Source organism: Callorhinus ursinus, unplaced genomic scaffold, assembly GCF_003265705.2.
Source record: "Callorhinus ursinus isolate GAN/ISIS: 27379988/994484 unplaced genomic scaffold, GSC_fseal_2.0 scaffold11, whole genome shotgun sequence".
NCBI lineage: Eukaryota > Metazoa > Chordata > Mammalia > Carnivora > Otariidae > Callorhinus > Callorhinus ursinus.
This window is the reverse complement of record NW_027397073.1, coordinates 47,566,517-47,587,377: the sequence shown is the minus strand read 5'-3', so window position 1 is coordinate 47,587,377 and position 20,861 is coordinate 47,566,517. Positions and strand designations below refer to the sequence as shown.

The 20,861-nt window shown below is 48.3% G+C and overlaps 1 protein-coding gene across 5 annotated transcripts in view; it reads left to right on the top strand.

Moving 5' to 3' along the window:
• The window catches only part of CABLES1 (Cdk5 and Abl enzyme substrate 1), a 110,598-nt gene that overhangs the window by 61,260 nt on the left and 28,477 nt on the right, over positions 1–20,861 (top strand). For 4 of the 5 annotated variants that reach the window (XM_073898410.1, XM_073898413.1, XM_073898414.1 and 1 more), the window contains one exon: positions 10,186–10,263. The exons of the other annotated variant lie outside the window; for it this stretch is intronic. In XM_073898410.1, the coding sequence (XP_073754511.1) occupies positions 10,186–10,263 (78 nt within the window). The remainder of the gene's footprint in view (positions 1–10,185; positions 10,264–20,861) is intronic. 5 annotated transcript variants of the gene reach the window in all.

Below are 20,861 nucleotides of genomic sequence, written 5' to 3'. Positions count from 1 at the left end.
GGAGACAGGAGGAGAAGTTCTGGAGGATGGATTGTGATGAGGTCTGTTTTTATCGTGAGCCCGATGAGAGCCGTGGAGGGTGCCGAGCAGAGGACCAGTGTGGTCTGGCTTGCGTTTGAACAGGAGCACTCCGGCTAGCCAAAAATCAAGGGCAAGCATTGCAGGACTTTTTTGGTAACCTTATCGTTACAGAAAATTAGCGGATGTGTATATTGTGCATTGTCTTTTAAAAGTGAGTTTGTTTTGATAATGAGGTTTAAAAATGACTTGAAGTCTTCAAAAAACTATTACAAATGTATGAGCAAACCCTCTGTCACGAAAGAGAGATGACCAGTGATCCCGTGCCATAGCATCTGGAACAAGGCCCCTGAATATCCTGTGAGGAGGGTGGTTGTCACGTGGGAGCTGTGGGCCGCTTAGAGAAAAGCCAGTCACCGCTCACTCTAATCTGCATCTGTACCAAGAGCCCCACTGTCTGCTGGGGAAGAGAGGTTCAGCAAAAGTGAAGACAGATCTCGGTCCTTGAGGATAAGATACACGCTTGCAGATGTGACCAGCATTTCCAGGCCAGTGAGTGCCAGTGGAGAGCAGATTGCTGGCCAGGTGGAACGGGGCCATCAGAACGGAAGGTGGAGCTTCTGAGCATGAAGACTGGAGACACGCAGGTGGCCTAGTGACCTTTCAGGGCGTTTATGTCTAGTGACCATCATGGTCCTGTTAGGAAAGGACCTTTTTTCTTGGTGCTTCCAGTTCTTGAGCCTCAAACATTTGTCTTTGAGAGTGATAGGAGGCAAGAGCCCTCATTGCAAGTGGGTGACACCCTCAGGCACGTGGCTGGTGGGCATGATTTGGCACTGGTTTTCAGGCATCTGCACGGTACCCAGGTGATGGCTGCCAAGTACACTGGAAGCGCCCCCCCCCCCCGGGTCTGCTTTGAGAATCGTTTCACTCTGAACAGGCAGAGAATTGTTTGCAGTGACTGACTGGGCTGTCTCATCCTTTGGGAGGAATTTTCAAAGAGGTTTAAAAGGGTTTGAGATGGGGTGGACACAAAGAGGTGAGCTCTAGAGTGTTGCCTCTTTAAAGTGTGGACTCAGCAGGAAGGAAAAAATATAAAAGATTTTAGCTTCCTTTATCTGCTTTCCAAAGTCAGGTGGGAAAAGTATGGTAACTGAAGTCAAGTTGTAGCCTTTTCTTTTTATACTGAAAATTTTGGAGGGAAGGCATGGGATGGGTAATAACTAAATTAAGACCTTGCCTGTGATCTCATCAGTCCCAATCTGTCAGCCTAGTTTAGTTTGAAAAACGAGTTGGAGGAAATGGCACATCTCAAAAAAAAAAAAAATAAATAAAACCTCTAGTTAATTTCTGGACCAACCTTTTCGAAAGAAGAAAAGTGTCATTTGCCTTTTCTCTCCTGAAATGAATGCATCTGATCTGATGCATGTCGAGCATCTTCTGTGAGGCGCTGTGTAACATCTGCCCCTCCCAAGCATGCTTTTGCCATCGAGGAGCTTTTGTTAGTGTTCAAAGACTGGAGCCCGCCATCCCCCAGTAGCGCAGGCTGGCAGGGAAGCATCTTTATTTGTACCCACCTGTGTCTGTAAGCAGCCGTCAGCCCGAAACCTCAGGCCTGGGGGGCAGTGAGTGGACAGACTGAAGAAGGCTTCTGCCATCCCCAGGACTCGCTTGGACTCCTGACCCCAAATGGCCCTCGGGACTGCCCTCCGTGTGCCAACCCAGCAGCTTTCCTTCGCACCTTCCCTGGTGCTGTGAGTGGCGGGAGGAGCTGAACACGTAGACCATCTGCCGGGGATGCAGGTACCTCGGGGCCGGCGCCATCAGGCTAGCTCTTAACATCCGTGCCTTTATATTGGGACTCCACCAAGCTTTAGACAGATGATTTTCAGTGCTTCACGTGTGTGGACGTATTCAAAGTGTGCAAGCACTTGTTGCTGCTTTTGAACCAGTTTGATTTACAGGAAATAAAATGAGTCACAGAGGTAGGGATTGGGAGTTAGAACCTTCTCTTGGTGGTTCTGCTTCCATTCTCTGCTTGGCGAGAGGGCCTGGGAACCCGGTAGAGACCAGATCATGGTCCCCACCAGTGGTACACAGCAGTCAAAGGAGAAAACCACCGTGCAGATGGCTTCAGGCTGGGGGCCAGGGCTCAGGACACTGCGACCGGTCCTGTCCTGGAGGCGCACAAGAGCAGGTAGTAGAGGGCTCCATGGCTCAAGGTTAGACTTCTTAACCTCACATTCAACTTGTTTTCTTCCTACTTCCCTTTTCCTGGCTGGTTTGTGTACCCCCACCCCCCCAGATTCTTTTGCTGAGTCCCAACCCCAGTACTTCAGAATGGGATCTTCTTTGGCTACAGAGTCATTGCCGATGTAATTAGTTGAGATTGTACTGGGGCCAGGCGGGCCCCTAATCTAATCTGCCTGGCGTCCTTGTTAAAAGGGGGAAATTTGGAGACAGACCTATATGCAGGGAGAATGCCATGTGGCTATGTGAAGGTTGGTGTTATGTTGCCGCCTGCGGAGGTGCTACCAGGAGCTGGGAGAGAGGCCTGGAGCAGACCCTTCCCTAGTGCCTTCGCCAGAGGGGAGCATGGCCCTGTGGACGCCGTGGGCTCGGACTTCTGGCCTCCCGGACCAAGAGATAAGCAGCTCCTGTGCGTAAGCCATTTGCAGGTGGTCCCTTATTACGGCCGCCCCCGCAGACGTGCTCCCTTTCTTGCTCACACAACTGTCAGGAGCTCTAATGCCTACCCTGTCTTGGGGAGCTCATCTAGCCACAGCTTTGGTCACTGTCACCATCACCGTCTTAACCACTTCCGGGCTTCCTGAGCCCCAGGACTCACTCCCTCCCCAGCTCAGGAGGCCTTTTAGGAGCAAGCCTGCAACCTCACCAGTTTCTACTGATCTTCGATCACCAAAACACCATCCAGCTCTGCAGGATTATTTATAGTAAGTGTGTGATTATGAGGAGAGTTCAGTGATCCATGGAAGAAATCTCCACAGAAATTACATTAAGGTATATTGATGATCATCCATTCAGCACGTTTTTTTGATGCCAAGCCTTTTCTTTGCATTTTGGCCTGTGGATCGGACTCTGTCTCTGGCATCAAAACCACACATCATTATTCCCACCTATTGCTGCCATGTCCAGATTGGGCTTCTTTATTTTATTTGTTAAGATTTTATTTACTTTTAAATTTTTTTAAAGATTTTTATTTTATGTATTTTTTTAAGTTTTTTTTTTTTAAGATTGTATTTATTTATTACATAGACAGTGAGAGAGGGAACACGAGGGGGAGTGGGAGAGGGAGAAGCAGGCTTCCCACTGAGCGGGGAGTCCGATGCGGGACTCAGTCCCAGGACCCTGGGATCATGACCTGAGCCGAAGGCAGACACTTAACGACTGAGCCACCCAGGCGCCCCAAGATTTTTATTTAAGTAATCTTGACACCCAACGTGCGGCTCGAACTCCTAATCCCGAGATAAAGAGTCACGTTTTCCACTGACTGAGCCAGCCAGGCATCCCCAGATTGAACGTCATTAAAGTTACTCAAGAATTTAAGTGCAAAATCCTATTGGATTTTCAGTGTTTTGCTAATCTTTGAAAGTTGTCTTTCTAGCATCCCCCCTTTTTTAAAAAGTGACTTACTTGAATACTTTTTTTTTTTTTTTTAAGTATTTGGTGTTTCTTTGTAGCGTTTCTCCTTTTTTCCCTTCACATTTCATCAGTCTGTGCAGTCTTTATTGAACAAGTATGAGCAACAAGTATAACTGGTATAAACAGGTTGTGGATGGACATAACTGACTCTTAGTAAGTGTACAGTTCAGTGTGGGTATTCTAGTGAACAGCCTCCAAGCCTGAGCTTTGAGCGTGCTGTAAATGTTGGTCAAAGTGACTCACAGAGGGGCGTGGAGACCCTGGTGGATCAGGCACGTGAGGTCAGCAGAGTTTTCTTGCATACTCTGTTCCTCCAGTAGGCCTTCTACTCTTTCCTCTCAGCCTTGACTCATACAATCCCTCCACCAGCTTATCTTCTAGCCCCTTATCCCTCAGGGCTTAGCTTAGGTGTCACTTCCTCTAGGAAGCCCACCTTGCCTCCCTCAGGCCAGGTTAGCTGTCCCGTGGATAGCAACCTCTTATTTCCCAGTCAGGCCACTCCCTCCACCACAAGCTTTGTGAGGATGGAGCTCTCATCTTTGTCATCTGTCATCACATGCCCAAGGTCTGGCATAGAGTGAGTGCTCAGGAAGTATTTGTGAAGGGAGAGGGAGGAGGGGCAGATCACACACAGTTGTTTCTCAGGGGTCTTCCACCACTCCCTACGCCGTGGGGTAAGATAGGCCCCCGTAAGCCGGCGGTGACGGCCTGGCTGTGGTAGCGGTGTTGGCGGTCCCGGGGTGGCTGTGAAGATGGGGGTGGTGTGAGCAGTCGTGATGAGTAGGCGAACATAGCCACTCATGCTAATAAAGACCGTCTTGTGTTTGTGGGCTACTCAGATGCTTTCTCCCATCTAACTCAGGCCAGCTCTGTGTCCCCCACTTCCCCTCACTCTGACTGCCTGGGAGCCTGACACATCCCTGCGACGGTCGTGTTTCCCCGCATCCTGGGCTCTGTGTTCCCTGTTCCCACCCATTGGAATTCCACTCCTCTGCTAGGACCCAACCCGGATTCCAAACACCTGCCCCGGGCCTCAGCCCTACCTCTTGCTCAGGCTTCTAGTCCCTCTTCTGCACAGGCTCCTTCCTTCCTTCTCCCAGAATTGGGAGATTGTCTTCTTCCACTCCAGGATGCAAGGGACAGAGCTCTTTGTGAAGAGCAGGCTTGGAATGCCCGCAGGTGGTCTGCTCTTGCCCTCCTCCCAACTATGCACATGCAGGGGTGAGTGTTCCTAAGGAGGAAGAGCATCCCCCACCCCCAGGGCTAATAAGAGTTTAAATAGAGGAAACAAGAACATCTTGATTTTGTTTTAATTTTCATTCATCTGCTGTGTATTGCCAGCCCTTCAGAAAGCGAGGTGGGGGTGTCAAGGCTCCCCCCCCACCCTACTCCCCCGCAGCTTGTAACAAAATACTGTGGGAGGAGGAAGCAGTTGTGGGGCTCTGATCCTGAGATTTCATAATAATCGTTTGTTTTCTGGCGTCAGTCTTAACAGCTTTAGTTTCTCCACGCACCCGGCCACCGTGCATGAGTGCGCGGCCCACCTGCGCGGGAGGCGTGTGGCGCTGCACAGCCATGGGAGCAAAGTGACCCAATGCCAGCTGGATTCACTGTCCAGGGCTTCCCTCCAAATCATCAGGGAAACAGTAAAAGTGTGCTCGCTCACCACTCCGGAGGCCAAAAAGTCAGCAGTCAGGGTGTCAGCAGGACCTTGTGCCTTCTGAAGGCTCTAGAGAAGGATCATCTGTCACCTAGTCCAGCTTCTGGGGGTGGCTGACAGTCCCGGGCATCTTGGGCTTTTGGCTGTGCTACTCCGGTCCCTGCCTCTGTTGTCACACAGCCTTTCCTCTCTGTGTATCTGGGGGTCTCCAAATGTCTGTCTTTATGAAATTCAGCCACTGGGTCTGAGGCCCATCCTAATTCAGTAGGAATGCATCCCAACTTGATTACATCTGCAAAGACCATATTTCTGGCCACATTCACAGATGCCATGGACTTCAACATGTTTTTGGGGGGGATCACGATTCAATCTCTGACACCAACATTTGCAGGTGTGTGTTTTCTTTCTTCCTGGTCATGTAGGGAATGAACTACAGAATTGGGGAATGCAATATACATGCATGCCCAATACCTAACGTAGACTCCTGGACACCCCTGGGCTGTGTTCATGCTCACCCACCATTGTTGCGAATGTGATTTTCTTTGCTCTTAACTTTAGACGTTAGTAGCTTGTTTTTATGTCCTTAAGAGCGTATTTCTGCTCTCATGGACTATTTCACCTGGGAGAGATTGAACTTTCTCACAGCCAAAAGAGATGCCCCAGGGTTGTGGAAATAGAACAGAAAGCCAGTTTTCAGCATTGGAGGGAACACTTGAGGGTCCAGGATGGCATGAGATCTTGCCTGGCTCTGGGCTAAGGGGTTGAGAGCAGATTTAATGACTGTGGTCTGTGATGCTCTGTCGACCATGGGGCCCTTGTGCATCTCCTGGCTATTTGGAACACTCCAGTATCTCCAAGGCAGTGTGTGCCTTTGGAAGCTTTGTGGCCAGGAACCCCTAGTTCCCTCATACCAGAAACACTTTTCTAAGCAAGGAACTGAAGCAATGTGAAGAAGAAAGATGGTGCTCTTAACGCATCCTGGAGAGGTTTGGAAAACATTGTGTATCCAGAAGCAGCTCTGCCCATGTGGGCCGCAGCCCTGGGAGCTTTTTCCTTTGTTTTGTTGTTTTCTTTTTCCTTCTCTGGCAGATGTTTGTATGGAAATGTGATCTTTAATTCCTTAAAGACCTATCTCTCTCGAATTAATTTCTCTTTTGAAGTTATAATCTTTTATGTAATGCTTTCTGATCACCTTGACTCCAAGTCAAGTGTTAAGTGTCACAGAAGGGAAAATCGTGTGGGCTTTCTGCTTGCAACTTGGGCATACAAGAAATAACTACAGCGGTTGGAGGCCAACACATGGAGGTAGCCAGTTTCCGAAGTCCCCTGGAAATGGAATGTGGCTGTCTTGTGTCATTTCTTGACAACTACCATCTGATTTAATTCTTTCATAAATACAGAAGGCAAACAAATCTGATTTTCTTGGGCATCACCATGATGATGGATATTTCCCCATTACTTACAAAGAGGAAAGCTGCAAATTCACAGGAATCCTCCAGGTTTGGGACACAGCAACTGGTCACGACGGGCCTCTCTTTAGATTCACACTGCTCAGAGTTGCTCGTGGAGGAGATAGAAGGAAAGAGCTTGCCACTTGTTGATATTTGCCTGCTCTGGCTAAAGCCTGAAGCCCCTCCTGGATTTGGAGCTACTTCGGGAAACACGTTGGATGTGTTCTTGGGAGCTCTGTTGGCTATTTCCAGCTCCCCAGGGCTTGAACAGCCACAGACTTGTGTCGAACTGCTGTGCGGGTCTCTGCTCTGGATTCCTCCTCTGAACCCTGCATAACGTGGGAGTCAACAGGATGGTTCCACCCAGAAATGGAAGGGAAGTACTCAAAGATGCCATGTTCGTTCTTATCTCCTCGCCGCTCTGGCTGCTTGAGAATGGCCAACAAGAAAAGGACTAGCTCTACTGGATTGGTGGGAAACATTCCATATTCATAGTTGTTCAGCTTGACCTGTGCAGTAGAATAACACGTTTTTCTGAATGAGACTCAGGCTGTCAGCCTCTTCTCGACCTAAATGGTGAGGACCACACAGATGAGCACTCGTTTAGAGAACAGTGCACCCCCCATTTGCTAAAAGGCACGTTGTGAATGGAACTTTGGAAAGAATAATTTCCCATGCATTTATGTTCTCTCGTTTTCTTGTTCTATTAGAAATGTCCAAACAGATTCAGTGTGTGGGAAGGAAGCACACATTAGCACTAAGTAATGAAGAAAACGCACTAACACTAAGCCATTTAAGTTTGTTCGATACATTCCTTCTTCTGTGTTGCAGGAGACCTGGATGCTGAGCGCCTCGAGGAATGAGTAGTTCCCGGCTTTTCTCCTGGGTGGATGGCAGGAGTTGGTGGGGCTTATTTGGAGAACCTCTGTCCTTCCATTTGGGAAGGCGCTCAGGCTGAGCAGAGCAGGAGAATGAGGCGCCGGCAGCTCTGATGTCAGGGCGGTTGTGATAGGTCACCCTCTGGCCCCACCCATTCCCAGCCTGGTCCCCTGCAGGCCAGGCTGGAAAGCCACCCTAGAGAATGTGGATGAAGGTTGACTCCTTGGTGTCCAGGAAGTCCGTGGATACCCAGGCAAACCCACAGGGACAGACTCTTCTAGTAAGTCTTAGAGAAGGGCAAAGCATCAGGGCACATGGTGCTTAAGAGCATGGCTTCGGATCCCCGACTGGTCTCACCTGCTAGTGTGTCCCCTTTGGCATGTCACTTGACTTGCTTTCATCAGTTGAAGCTTTTAGAATTGGGCATCTAATGGATACTTAGCTTTAACTATTATTATGTCTGCCTAAGTAAACGTACACAAGCATTACAGTGTCCGGATCTGCTGCTGGTCACCCAGAGAGCCCGAGGAGGCTGGCCGGTGTTTAACAAGGTGGTGTGCTCATGATTTATTTAGCTCTTGGCCCTTGAGGCCTTAGTGGCCCACTCTGGATGTGGCACTCTTGTCCTTGCAGCAGTGACAGGGTTTGGGTCTGTGGTATCTGATGAGAAGCCTCTCCCTCGAGAGAGGAGAGACAGCTCTGTGTGAGGGTTACACATCTGTAGTCATGTGTCATCCCTCACCTGCCCTTGGAGCACACCTTTGACATCTTAGCAGGCCTGTGTATTTTAGCACAGAGGTCTGAAGAGGTTCGGAATCCAGCTGCTATGCTGGTAAAACGTCCCTCAACTCAAGAAGGCGGTTCCCAGTAAAACTAGTTAATATTTATTGAGTGTCATTATTTGCCAGGCATTGCTCTGAGGGCTTTCCCAGTATAGACTGACTTACTCTTCACAGCATTCCTACAGGCTAGTTAGTAATTTTATCCTGTCCTTTTCGTTGAGGAAACTGAGGCTCAGAAGAGTTAGTAAAGGGTGCAAGGTCATACAAAGATGATACAGCTGATATTTGAGGCTGGGACCATGGCTTCAGTCCTGTAAACCATTGTCGACATGAATCACTGTGCGATGAACGGTTAGCCCTGGTCCTGCCTTCCCAGTGACAGGGACTCAGGGGCTGCTCTGAAGCACAGCATTGCCCACACTGTTTATGGAGGGGTTGCCATGTGCCCCACCCTTGGACTCATCCTCTGGAAGAGGAGGGAGGCAACGGTGAGCAGCCCTTTGTGATCGGTGTCCTTCTGGCAGTGGAAATAAAGAGCCAGAGAGAAAGGATCCAAAAAGGGAATGAGTAACTTGGTGAAGGGGAAGGAAATGCTTCCTGGGGCCATGACTTCTCAGCTAGGTTTGGTGGAATAAATAGGAATTCACTAAGCATACTAAATTGGACACGGCAGGCAGCAGGGTCTTTTAAAGGTGGGGGACAGCAAGTCCTTTAGCATGGATGGATGAATGATAAGAGTGGGCGGGGGGGGGGGGAGTGGGTAATCCTGTTTGTTGAGACCGGAGAAGCAGAAAGAGCCAGAAGACAGAGGGCCTGCTTTGCCGTGCCAAGGAACCCAACTTTATACTGGCCAGGTAGACAATTTAATATCATAGTTGTAAAAATAAGGTCACAATCTCCAAACCTTGATGCAGTTAGTAGTATTAGTTTTTTTTTCCCTCTGATTTTATCATCATGATTATTGAAGAAAAATCTGATGTGTGTTGCTACTGTGTTAAAGAATGTTGGGTTTTTAATCTCCTCCACTTGTTTCTCTTTTTTTTTTTATCAGCAATTCTCTGGCAAAAGTTATTTTCATATGCCAGGATAAGTACTTTTGAGAGTTTTTTTTTAATGTTTTCTTAAGTGGCCTTTGATTGCATAAGAGTATCATGCAGAACTGTTTCCAGTAGTATCTTTATAGCCGGAATGGAGGCTAAGACTGATTATGTAATTGTTCCCTTAATTTATTCTCAGAACCTAACATGCTGCCAGCATATAAAAAAAAAACCCCAACGATCACAATGGCATCTAAGTGACTCTTGCTCACGGTTTCTGGCACTATTGCTTTTGCATCATTCACTGCAGAGGAGAAATGGATGGTTCCAGTGTGGCATGACTGTTGGCAGCACTGGGCGCTCCAGACTCATGGCTCTGTCTGCTCTGTCCTGCCGTGCAACCCACAGCCAACTCTCGCTAGAGAGGATTCGTGTGTACTCCTTAGAGACCCTCGCCAGCGTCTGGCATGTTAACCTTTGGCTGAGGAGAGGCGGCGGACTTCTGCTGCGCTGAGGTTGCATTTTGCAAGGAGCACAGAATACCATCTGTCAGAGGAGGCGCGGGAGTGTGCAAATATTGCTGTGAATTCCACAAATGCTTAATTGCTACAGTTGTTTCTTTTTTTTTAATTTAACAGTCTTTGCATTTAGTTTGTTTGTTTGTTGTTTGTTCTTTTTTTTTTTTTATTTTTTAGAATAGTCCTTATCAGTGGCAGAAGATCCTTCTGTAGTATATTTTCAGTGCTGCCCTATCGTGACAGTGCCCAAGTTGGGTATGTATATGCATGCTTGCTTTATAGTTCTCTGGGTGAAAAGTTGTGACACCATGTGCGTAATGTGGTTGGCCTTCCCATTTCAAAGAACTTGCCTTGCTTTGACACTGCAAATTCAGTACTTGTAAATTTGAAAGAAAGAAAGCTCCACTTTCTTTTCAGCCAGAAAGCTTCCTTGTTATTTTGTGTGTGTGCATGTGTGTGTCCTCACCGTGTGGCCTGCTGTTTCCAAATGTGCATTTTGTCACCTCTTCCAATACTGTAAAGCAGGAGCAATCCGGGGACCCACCCCATTCCTCAGGGCCATGTCGACTTTTGGAGAAAGGTAGGTGAAGAAAGGAATCAAAACAAACCATGTGAACGTCCTGCCTCTTGCATCTTGGGCTTGGGGCTGGAAACTGACCAGCAAGCTGGAGCAAATAACAAAGCAAAATGGTACCAGGAACAGACCTCTGTGATTCACCACAGGCCAAAGGAACGCTTACTTCTCTAGCTCAACAAGCCCTTCCTTTTGCTCTGAAGAAAAGTAGGTAAGTGAGGCTCTGTCCTTGCAGAGCCTCCCCTTTAGTCCCCGTGCCAAACTCTGTGCTCATCTCCTCTGAGTCTTTGCAGCCTTGCCCCTCACTTGTTACTGCATCCGGTGTTGTCAGGGAGCTGCTGGTATTTAGGGTAGGACAGCTCACCCCATAGGATGCCAGGAATCTTGAGGGATGTTGGCTATGGCCTCTACAAACTAAGTGTTGGAATTGCCCCCTAGACACTGTGACAACGACACACTACCCACTCATGACCATCGCCCCAAGGGAGGGCGGTGTGGCCCCTGGTGCTGATTCACCATTTATTCATCTTCCACCATATTGCACGAGCTCTTCCGTGGTCATGCCTGTTCACCATGGCTTTCCTTCCCCCCACCGTAGATCTGTCAGACTCGCACCCATTCAACTCACCACGGTCCTTATTTGTACTCTACACCGTAAGCTTCTTCGGACAGAAAGTAACACATCTTCATGGAATTCTGACTCAGTCATTTATTAGACGTGTGCCTTAAAGAGTAGCAGTAATCTTACTGTTGATTGAGCACGTACTTTGTGCCGGTCCTTTTCACTCCCTGCATCTTTACAACAACCTTGCAAAGTAGGTGTTCTCGAAAAAGTAACAGCAAACCCTTCAGGTCAGGGGTTCAAGGATCACCTGGGCGTGGCCGGCAGAGCTGCCCGCAAGAGACCTCATGAGGAGGCTTGCGTGACCTTACCGACCTGCTGTGGTCCCAGGTTTGGCTGCACCTGAGAGCAGGCTTATTCCCTGTGGACACTAGTTGGTACCAGCTCACAGACCTCTATGTGACCCAGAAGGCCAGTTCATTAATCTTACACAAATCATCACCCCAGGGCCCAGATTATTTCAGTGTGACCAGCCTGTGAGCACATTTCCAGGGAGATCTGAATCAGCCGTGGAAGGCTCTGTGCAAGTATGTCCTCTCATGGCCAGCTTGGGTGGCCACTGTGGGGTTGGCCTTATTTTTCTATTTTTCTGGGCTTCCCTTGCTGACCTTTCTGATTGATGTATTCTTCCTTTGGCCATGGTCCATTTATTCATTTATTGAGTTCTTTTATGTGAGTAGGTGCTGGGATAAAGGTGGGCCTGGTTCCTGTCTCTTGGAACTTAAAACCAAGAGGGGGAGACACATTAAAATTTCACATACAATTAATTAGCACTTTTAATTAATGCTAAAGATGTTCGGTCAGGTGACTGCCAGCTCTTCCTGGCTGAGAACTCATTCGGTTTCTGTAACGCAATCTCACTTCTCTGTGCTTTTGTCTTAGAACTGTTCCATGTTTGTTTCATTCTGGAATGGTGCCTTTATTTCCAAGTTCTGGGGCCCCCTTACTATGGTACCCAAGTACTTATCCCCATTTTATAGATAGGACCACTGATCCTCAAGAGTTATGGTCTCAAACATCAGCTTTGGGCCAGAATGGGAGTTTGAACCCAAGTCTGTCCAGCCGTAGGACTTTCCACGACTCAGTCTGGCCAACAGGCAAAACAAGTTCCATATTCACAGAAAGCCGTCTGTGAAATGGAGCTTTTATGATAACTGTCTCGCAGAGGTGAACTAAGACTCACAGGGCGACTGACTATACGAGGTCCAGCACAGCACCTCACACAGAGGTAGATGGGGCCAACTTGTCAAGGACCCCAAATTTCTTTTTTTTCCTTAAGATTTTATTTATTTGACAGAGAGAGACACAGCGAGAGAGGGAACACAAGCAGGGGGAGTGGGGGAGGGAGAAGAAGGCTTCCCGCAGAGCAGGGAGCCTGATATGGGGCTTGATCCCAGGACCCCAGGATCATGACCTGAGCCAAAGGCAGATGCTTAACGACTGAGCCACCCAGGTGCCCCAAGGACCCCACATTTCTTAAGTAAACGCAATGTGGGGAACGATGAGGAGAACTTGGGAGACTTGTAGTTTTCTGCTTGGGCGAATCGCTCGCCTCTGTGAGCCTCTGCTTTTGTTCCTCTGTAGGGTGGGGATCGCAAGTTGCTACCGGTGTCATTAACTTTGAAGATCACTGCATTTTACGCAGAGCTCGTGGGAACATATTTTAACTTAAACTGCCCAGGAAGAGATCACCCAGACTATCTGTTTGATATCCTTATTAGAAATGCATGGCCGTCCCCATCTTTGACACCTGGAGGAAATGCTAGCTGGCCACCAGGGTACAGGGAGAGGGGCGGCCGTCACTGCCTGGGTCTCCTTGACTCCCACTGGGAGGGTCCCGTGTGTTACAGGGGAGATGGCACAGGGTGGCCGGCTCGCTCAGCTCTCCAGCTGCTGGCCCCAGAGGAAGCAGCAAAGTGTGTTTAGGGGGATCACAGGGCATAAACTTTAGATCTTTGACATGAATAAACTCTACTCCTTCAAACTTTACAAATGAGGAAACCAAAGTGCAGTAAGGTTAATTTTCTGTAACAGAAAAACACCAGGTCCTTTGTAATGCCTGACAGAGAAAAGAACATGCCTGTTTCTGTAGTATATTCTGCTTAAGAACTCACACAAGAAGCTACGAACACCATTCAAAATATTGTAATTTAGCAGCAGGATGAAGAAGCAGTACTGCTTTGTAAATTTTTTGATAAGCAGACATCCTATTCATGAATAACTGCCACTTAAAACTAGGATTGTTTTTATTAAGTATTGGGAAATCGCTATACTCAAGTAATGGAAGTATTTATACTGGTAAATTATATACATACATACTTTATGGTACTTTAGTTCATGCCTGTATTAACTAATACCTTTCTGCTGGAGTTCTCGGTGTGACTGGGACACAAATCCAAGCATTGCAGGGGTGGGAAGGATTTCAGAGATGACGTGGCCTGGCCTCCTTGCTTCATAGCTGGGGCCCCTTGGGCACAGGGGTGGATGCCCAGCAGAACCAGCAGCTCCAGAACCCAGTACTCCAGCCACCTTAGCCCATTGACTTTGTGGTTTCTGGTCGCCATTTTTCTGTTGTGCTTATGCACATGGACTGAGCCACAGGCGCCTGATTATTCCAGACAAGCGTAAACCCCCCCTGCTAAAAGGGATGGTGTCCAGCTCCAACTTCATCATAAGGAAGTTTTAAAAACAGGAAACTCAGAAGTTCATCCAGTGTGTACTTGAACCTCTTTTATGAGGAAAGCATCTATCAGGATGGCCTTATCTCTTTCCGGCTCTGTTTTCTGGCTTCTCCTGCTGCGCTGGAGCTTCCCAAGTCTGGCTCTCACGTCTTGGCTGGCCCTGACCCCAAAGCTTTGTTCTTGGTTTTAAACTGAACTGAGCACTTACTTTGGCTCCTGACATCAGTTGAACAAAGCAGACAGGCCAGTCTGAGGAGAGGTTTTACTAGTTATTCGTTCATTTACTCATGCGTTTCTTCTGCCCCTATGGGTACAAGGCCTTGATGGAGGCTGGGAGGGTTTAGGGATGAGTAAGACCCACTCTTCAGGAGCTTATTACCAAGCTGGAAGCCAGACATGTAAACAACCAACCCAGCACAACTTGGGAGTCCCAGAGAAGTGCTACGGAGTGCTTTAACTGCCCCCAGATCTTTAGCAACACCCACATTTATATTGTATCTACTATTGGCAGTAAAAGCCAAGAGCTTGCTGTGTAAGTCTCCATCCCCTCCCAAGTATATTGCCACCCGTGCCTGCCTCCTGAGTAGAAATTCAGGCACTACTACGGCACAGCAGGATTTACTCATTCACTCCACAGAACCCATCAAACCTACATGTGCCAGGCACTGTTCTAAGCAGTAGGGATACAGTGGTGAACATGAAAATGTCTCTTGACTTGTCACCCTCTAAGGGTAGGAGACACAAACCAGCTAGTAAAGACAGTGACCATCAGATGCAAGAACAAACAATGAAGTGAGTCCTCAGCAGTGTGCAGCTGGAGCACAGAGGAAGGTGCTCAAGGAACTCAGGGATCAGGGAGTGCTCCCCAGAGACAGCAGCTCTTAATCAAGACTTAGAAGTATGAGGTCTTGGAGAAGCGGAGAAGGATTTTTCCAGCCTCACTGTTGATGTCTGAGGATATAGAAGGTGGTCTGGCCCCTTGTGAACTGCTTGGGGGTGGGGTGGGGATTCCCTATAACGCCTGGCACGTTGAGAGAATTGGGTAAAGCACCATCCCCGCAGGACCCCCATTGCTGACCCAGACTGCAGCGATTTCCCCTAGGTAGTGAGGGGAGGGGGTAGAGACAGAAGTGAGCTGTCCTGGACGTCACGGCCACAGGCCCATCACTCAGCCTGCTCCAGGTCTCAGTTCGTACAGTGTGGAGGTTTGACTAGACTCTCCAGAGATCCTGCACACTCCGTTCTCATCCTTGTCAATTTTGCTAATGTGGAAGCTGTTAAGTCTGGTTGAATGAGGAGTTTATGAATGAGGCATGCTGTTCACACTTTCCATCCACTGACAATCAGCTGCTAGAACTAGAGCTCCTATCTGAATAATGATTCTCCATTCAGTTTTTTAAAATTTGAGGTTTTTTTGTTTTTTTGTTTTAAGCACAGGTCTGGTGACTTTGCAGTTTTGTTTGGTACATGGTCTCCCAGTGTGGGCTTGTTTGGGGTCATTTTGTATGCCATCAGGTTTATATTTCCAAGCTGACAGTAGAATCATTCACAGTGATTTCTAGAGCTCCTGCTTGAAGCAGACCGCTCTGGTTGTTTAGCAAATACTATACTCTTCAAACTGTTCTTTCCTGCCTTGATTCATAGATAAAGATACTTGAGAAAAAGAGCCTATTTCCTTAGGATTTGCTGATTAGGTAGTCCCACATCTGTGTGAACACAGTAACAGTAGGAACACAAGCTGAAGCATAAAAAAGGCTTATGGTATGTCAGGTGCCGTGCTAAGGGCTTTTTATACATTCACTCATTTAATCTTCGCCAGAAGCTCATGAGGTGGGTTCTGGAATTCTCAGTTTGCGGGTATGAGGTTGGGGCAGACTGGCATAGCAGTGGTGGCCAAGGTAGGAGGGAGGGCGGGCAGGCCGACCGCAGGCTCTGTGAGGTGCTGTATTCTCTGCTTTGGGGCAGACAGACCCCACAGGAGCAGTTCCCAAAGCACTGATGCACAGCTGAGAGCCGAGTGTGTATTTTTTTCACCGTCATGCCCTGGGGCTCTGCCTGCTGGCTCAGGACCACCAGTGCGAGACACTGGCTGGCTAGTGCGTATCTGGGTGCTGGTGGAGCTCTGTGTATGTGCCCTAGGAGGGCCATGTCCTGGGGACCCAGTGGCGTTGGTGCTGGGTGGTGACCTTCCAAAGGCTTTGGAGGTTGTACTTCACCTTGCAGCCTGGCTCCTCCAAGGGCAAACCCCAGGCATCTCTGGGTGGAGTCTTGGGTGAAAATAATTTGTGATTCCCCTCATCTGAATGTTTGTTGGCTAGAGAATAGGAGGGTCCATAGAAGTGGGGAGGAGGTAGCATGATGCAGGTATCAGCGTGGTGCAGACACCCAGGCTGCGTGTGGGCGTCGCTGGTTCAGGATCCTGAAGTGCTGCTTGCTGAGGTCTCCCCAGTACCCACCCAGCCCTAGCCAGTCACCCCACAAACACCACCAGGAGGCGATTCAGACACTGGTAAGGGTCTTCTTCCTGTCTTTACACCATGCTGGAAAATGCTGCTCTTTGAGAAAGTGTGCTAAGTAGTTACATTAGCACCAAATATGTCTTTCCTTCACAAAAGGATTGGTGACAGGGCTTTTTTTTTTTTTTTTTTTTAAATAAAAGGTCTCCTTGCTTGCTTAATGAGCTCTCTTCTTTCTTAAAATATCATTTGATTAGCAGAGTTTGCGTGCATACAGCACTTCAAGAAATCATCTGTTAGATAAAACAACATGCTTCTAATAACTGTCCTTTGTTCCTGCTCTTCCAGTTTAGGAACTCAGAGTCTTGCTGTGGCTCTGATGGGCACGGAGAGATGGAGTACAGGGTGGGATATGCTCAGACAACAGGATCCTCCCTGACTGTTGGGGGCAAGCAGTGGACTTAGGGTGGTCCAGGAAAGAGAGAAAGCAGTATAGACACCCAGGAGCGAGCCCGTGGGAAGCAGTGCAGCTGGGACAAACATGCGGCCACACTCTGGGCTTCTCCTATGGAAACACTGCTGTGGATGTCTCCACCCCACAGCTCTGACCCCCGGCTCCACTCTGTGTTACTTCTACCTCCAGCCTCCACAGGAGGGCTTGGGCTCAGCAGAACGTAGGCCGCCTCCGGGCATCTGGGAAATGTAGTCTTTGGCCTTCCTGGGTACTGTGGGCCTGTCTGCCATCTCTGCTATAAGTGGCTCACGGGAGAATCCACCTGTGCCCACACTGAATCTGTGGAGGCCACCGAAGGACCCCAGGCCTTAACCCGGCATCAGTCCCAGGAGGGAATCCTCAGGATGTAAGGATCCCTTTACTCTGCCCCCCACCCCCCGCAAACATGCTTCCCTGAAAGAGGAAACTCTTAGTGTTTTCAAACAGTCGTGTAGTTTGTAAAGAAATAGAGGGAAATGGCAGAAAGGAACAAAAACATAGACCTTGCATTTACCCAGATAAATGCTCATTCCAGTGTTCATTCTTTCCCAAACTTCTAAATTTCCCGGTGGCTCTCTTTTGGTCTCATCTTGAAGAACTTGCCCTTCCTTTACTATTTCTTTAGTACGGATCCATTGCTTCAAGTTTGATCGGAAAATATCTTTGTTTCACTTTCATTTTGTTTTTATTTTTTTTTTCAATTTTATTGAGAAGACAATGTCTAATCAGACTCCATACATCTCCAAATCCCAGGCGAAAGCAGCACCCCCAGCCCTGCAGCCTCCCAGCCCTGGGCCCCGAAACTGGTGCTGCCAGCCCCCTCGGTTCTCACCAGTGCCACTGTGGGCTCCTGACCACAGCCCTCAGCCGGAACTAGTGTTGCGTTTAGGAAAATAGGACCAAAGTCAGATACATGGGAGCCCTCGCACCCTGGATGCTTGTCATTTTTGCAACTCGAGGTTTATGACCCCTGCTGAAAGTCTCTTTTGTGGTTTTCTAGAGTAGTGAACACAAAGACAGGGCCTTAGGCTCTGGCCTCAGTTCTTCTCTCAGACCCATCTTCTTCCCATGGCCTCTCTTGTTGGCCTTAGTAGGATACCCAGCTCCATGACAGGTTCTCCTTGCCTTTGGGGCATTTATACTTGGTGCAGAGTTTGAAAGACTATTCTTGCCCCTCATCCCACTGGAGCTTCTTACTGATGGAACTCAGACCTCTCCTCCAGGGCCCTTTCTCAGGCCACCCTCATAGTCCCCCCTAACGCCCTGCCTCAAGGCCCTACTAAGAGGCCACTCGTGTTCCATGGTGCCCTTAGGCTTGTCTGAGCACTTAACAAATACATTTTCATGTCTTTGTATTTGACCTTAACCCTCCTTGAGGGTGGATTGTCTTAGTTCTCAAGGCATCACTCACACCGCAGTGTGCCTTGTGACACTGTATTTGTTGAATGAGTGATACAAATGGTATTTCTGAGGACTGTGTCTCTAGACTTTGGAGAATGGCTAATTTTATGACTATATCATTGCCCCCTAAAAATGATGGCCAGACTGTCTGCCTCAGCAGGAGCAGGTGCTCCCTGGGGTCCTCAGCCTGGCACCCCATCCCTGTGGGCATCTTGATAGGAATGGCAGCACTCGATGGGCAGTCAGAAGGAGGGGCCCGGAAGATGCCAACAAGGATGATCGGTCATGGACCTCTGCGCCCTGCTTTTCTGCAAATAACTGTCATGGCCACAGTGAAAGCTGCTAAGTCTGTGGTGACTAAAGGTGGGGTCAGGCTGAACCCAGATGCAGGTGCTAAGCCCCAACTAGGTTCCCTTGCCTGACCTACCCAGCCAGACGACTCCCCCATATGTTAGCCTCACCAACACAATGGATCACTTGTGCTGTGCTCCTTGAGTTGCTCACAAATATTAACACCCCGCATATTAAACCCAGGAATGCCAAGGGCCTTTTGCTGATGTCACACCTGGTCTGCCCAAGCCCCATCAGTTTTCTGGCTTTCAGCTGGCTGGCTTTTCCAGCCCTTGATCAACATGTGATTTTCCTTTTCATATATACTGCTTTTGCTTAAAGCAAGGGTCATCTTTGAGTTGACTTTTGCACAGTTAGAAGGGGTTGGTTTTCCCAGGCCCAGTACTACCCATGGGGCAGTGGGAAGCTTCATCTTGTCACTGGTGCCCTTTCCATGTTAGGTGAAGTGAGGCTCTGCCTTGGTCCTTCCCACCACCCACTGACACCTTCACACACTGGCGTGTGGTCTGGTCCTCGCTGTCTGGCCTTTTCTGGGGCCCAGCATGGCCATGTCTAATCAGGCACATGTGTTGGGAAGATGTTGGGATTTACTTGCATGCTTAGACTGAAGACTGGCTTACAGGCTGCGCTAACTCCTTTCAAGTAAATTTCAGTTGGGCCCGAGTCCCACTAATCATTAACAAGGGTGAGTTGTCAGTCATAACACAGGCCTGTGGGCTGAGCTCAATGAGCAAAAACCACTTGCAAGGGTGCAGAAGCCCCTCCTGGACATGAGGGCATTGCCACTTCTCGGGGTATCCCCAGGCTAACTCCCTAAAGGATACATGACCCAGAAGATTCGCCACATGCTATTTCATGAGTTCAGTGGTAAGGAGCACACTTCAACTCCAAAGATAGATCTTTAGAGCTAGAAGGGACTTGGAGACTGTTCAGTCCTGTGGTTTTCAGACTTTTTTTTTTTTTGCTGAAGAAATCATTCCTCCAATACAAGTTTACACAGAATGCCCATAAATAAAATAGCTAACCACAGTTATTCCAGAAAAGTGAGTGGGAATAAGAAGCCCACTCATTTTCACTCCATCCTTCATGGTCCCAGTAGGAAAACCACAGTCCTCCATCCCTGCCTTTGGTGCTGAGGGGCATCTGAAGCCAAGGAGCATAGGATGCGTGGGATAGAGCTGGCGGTCAGGCAGAATCCGCAGTCCCAGCAAATTAATTAGCTTTGCTGGTCCCAGGCCCACTCATCTGTAAAACTGGCTATGATGTCAGCCTTGGAGTTTTGACAGTATTAAATATGAAAGCTCTGAGCAGCCTGCCAGGCCGTACGTAGTAGGTACTCATTAAATGTTCACTTTGGTTCCATTTTTGTCGAGTCACAGAATTATTTCATTGTTCTTTTTAAGTCTGCCCCAACACAGCAAATCTCAGTCCGATTTTTGATGAGTTAGCCGGCCCTGTTTCTACAAACAACAAGGGATTCATCTTCAGATCTGCTTTTATCTGGTCTTTAAATTGTTTTCCTTAGTGGTACATGCTTATTTTTAAACATCTAGAATGTGTGTGAAAATGAAAGGAAGGTAAAATTTACTGAGCCCTTACCTCCTGAACAAAACCTTCATTAACATTTTGGCCTATTTCCTTCCAGTCTTTTTTTTTTCTCTTATCCCCTACATGTGCTTGTATGGGATATGAGGAGCTGATTGTTTTGTTTTCATCTCTCTTGCTGGTGGGAAGAAGCTTTGCCAAATCCCACCTTTCAAAACAAGCTATTGGAAGCTGGTCACAGAAGAGGAACAGATGTTGCCCATCTCTTTCACTATAACTGTAACATCAAACCTTCTCATAGCTGTAAACACTCCTCTCAGATTAAGCTTGTAAATTATACTATTTTCTGGGAAGAGTCCCAGCCTTGAACCAGCTCCTCTTCTCTCAACCAGCAGTTTGCCAAGGCCCGACGGAGTCTTTTTGCCTTTTATCCACATGAGTCACTGCCTTCTCTTTTCTAGTGTGGATCTGTGGTTTGGCTTGGCAACCCTTTGCTTACAAAATAAATTGCAAGTAAGTTTCCCGACTCTCTTAAGTAGGCAGACCCCACTTGATGAACAGCTCAGCCACACCTCTACCTAAGACCACTGTCCCCTCCTCTTGGGCCCTGGTCCTGTCCTCTGGGCTGCTGTGCTATCACCCTGGGGCCAGGAGCTGCCAAGCAATCTATGGGTTCAGAAGTAGAGAGAGGGGAGAAATTGTGAGACAGGAACAGCTTAGGAGTGAGGAT